At 57.2% G+C, this 2,398-nt stretch overlaps 1 protein-coding gene across 1 annotated transcript in view; it reads right to left on the bottom strand.

Moving 5' to 3' along the window:
- Positions 1 to 484: 484 nt before the first annotated feature.
- LOC104461800 (natural resistance-associated macrophage protein 2-like) overlaps positions 485 to 2,398 on the bottom strand; it is a gene marked incomplete at both ends in the record, with an annotated part of 6,651 nt that continues 4,737 nt past the window's right edge. The window contains 5 exon segments of the mRNA XM_010073516.1: positions 485 to 638; positions 787 to 860; positions 1,180 to 1,329; positions 1,563 to 1,682; positions 2,103 to 2,189. Coding sequence (XP_010071818.1) covers positions 485 to 638; positions 787 to 860; positions 1,180 to 1,329; positions 1,563 to 1,682; positions 2,103 to 2,189 — 585 coding nt within the window.

Raw genomic sequence — 2,398 nt, 5'->3', positions numbered from 1 at the left:
GAGGGGTTCAAGGCCAGGCTGGATGAGGCTTTGGGCAACCTGGGCTAGTGGGAGGGGTCCCTGCCCATGGCAGGGGGTGGCACTGGGTGGGCTTTAAGGTCCCTTCCCACCCAAACCACTCTGGGATTCTCAGACCATTCGATGATTTTACACCTCTGCAGAGGAACTGTGCATTATGCCAAAGTCTCTGTCAACCTTTCAGCTGCTGCAGCATTAAATTTGGGCTTTTTTGGGAGCAGCAAAGAGGCGAATTGCTAAAGAGATGGTTGAAAAAAGCAGGGGAAAGGCTGCGTGGGTCAGCAGGCGCAGCACAGAACAGATTCCCAAGCAAATCTGGCCACAAAAGCCTCAACTTCCCCATCTGCTCTGACCCTGCGGCCGACCGTAACGCCTGTAAAGTGTGACCAATATCAATATAACGGTGAGAAAATAAATCCTTTGGCTTATCCTGCCTGGAAGGACTCTCAGCTGGAACCAGACTTACCAAATACGCCACAAAGGAGAGGTAGAGCACGCTGAGGATGCCAGCGCCGACGTACAGACCCACGTGGTTCAGGGACATGACATAGGCCACCACGAAGTACATGTTGATGCTGCAGATCAGGAGGATCAGCAGCCCACCAGCGATCTTCCAGAACCTGAGAGTGAAATTGGAGCAAAACAGGGTGAGGCGGAGGGGCCGCTGGTGTGTTTGGAGGAGTTGCTCTGCGATGCGAGGAGCGGACCGCGTGCCTGGGGCGAGCAAGACGCCGGCTCCTGCTCGGAGAAGATTCCCTTCGTACTTACAATCCGTTGGCAAAATCATTCATGACGCTGGGCAGGCTGGTGAACGTCAGGACAGGGATCAAGGCGAACGGAAGCTGGAATAAGGAAGAAAATACAGCAGAATAAAGAGTGGAAATCGTTCTGGTTGTCTCCGCACAGACAAACATCCAAGGCTGGCTCAGATCTGACAGCACTTCCCGGAGGCTGTTGTAAAACGAGTCGAAGGGGCTTTCCCTGGCTGGAAGGAGGAAGCAACTCCAGCCCCTGGCTGATGCTCTCCCCCTCTCCACGCAGACCAACATCTGGTGACGGCACCTGGCTCTGCTCAGCCGCTCCTTTGGCATCAGAAGCTGAAATACTCGGTGCCGAACGGATCTCTGAGCCCTGAGCCCCCCAGCCCGTCCTGCTGCTCACCTGGAGGCTCATAAGAACATTTAAGAAGTCGTTCATGCCCGTCAGGTGCTCGACGTCCTGAAAGATGGCGACGAAGAGGGTGGGGGTGATGGCGATGGAGCGGGTCAGCAGCACCCGGGCGAAGCGGGACCACCGCAGGTTCAGGAAGCCCTGGGGAAAAAAAACAGCAGCTACTGGGTGAAAACGGCAACGAGGTGTCGAGTGCAGCAGGAAGAGGGGGGCTCAGCGCAGGATTTATCTGAAAGGCTCAGCAGGGAGTTTTATGGAGCTTCCAGCAAGAGCTGCACGTCCCAGGAAGGGAAATGCTCAATATGAGCTTTAAAGGCTCAGGAGAGAGAACAGAGAGAACAGGGCCAGCGGCAGACACTACGAGTGCTCATCACCTCCATGACAAACTGCCCAGAGTACGTCCCCGTCATCGTCGAGCTCTGGCCGGCAGCGAGGATCCCGATTGCCCAGATGTAGAGAGCAGCAGAGCCGAAGTAACAGCCCAGAACGACGCCCTGGAACAGAGATTCGCAGCTCAGTCCCACACCTGAGAGTGGGGAGAAGAAAAAGGCGGCGAATTCCCTTGTGGCCACATTAATCACGGGCACTGAGTTGACAGAGAAGGAATAATCCATCTGCAGGAGAGGGAAAAGCATTCCCCGCGTCAGCAGCAAAGGCAACACCTCACGGGCTGCAGCTTGAACAGAGCAGACGCAGGATGGATGCAAGGAAAAACCTCCTCACGGCCGAGATAATGAAACAGGGGAGCAGAGAGCCGGGGCGCCCCTGGGGTCAGCACCACCAGCAAAGGGCGAGATAATTGTGTTTGGCCAAAGGGCTGGGCTCAAGGACCCCCAGGGGTCTCCTCCTGCTCCCAGCAGCGGCCGCTTCCAGCCGAGGACGCCAGGGACAAGGCCACCACGGGTCACACTCACCCCCTTGTAGATATCCACCTCCAGTGTCTCGTTGTTGTTCGGGAAGAGCGAGGAGTGCGGGCTGCTGGCGTTCACGCAGACGGCGCTCTGCAACGACACGGAGGGGCAGAGGGGTGGGTTTGCTCAGCAAGAGAGAGGCGAGGGCTGCGGGGGAGGAGCAGCGGCTGCTGGGGGTCCCAAGGTGCTGGGGGTCTCTTCAGACTGGTTCAAATGGGAATAGGCAGCACCCCTGTTATACCCAGAATTACGGGCTCTGCATGACCCAGGGGTGCTGGTGAGGCTGGGAGCCGCTCCTC

This window comes from Pterocles gutturalis, unplaced genomic scaffold (genome assembly GCF_000699245.1).
Source record: "Pterocles gutturalis isolate BGI_N339 unplaced genomic scaffold, ASM69924v1 scaffold21252, whole genome shotgun sequence".
NCBI classification, from domain to species: domain Eukaryota; kingdom Metazoa; phylum Chordata; class Aves; order Pterocliformes; family Pteroclidae; genus Pterocles; species Pterocles gutturalis.
The sequence above is the reverse complement of the archived record's forward strand: the minus strand, read 5'-3'. Positions and strand labels throughout refer to the sequence as shown.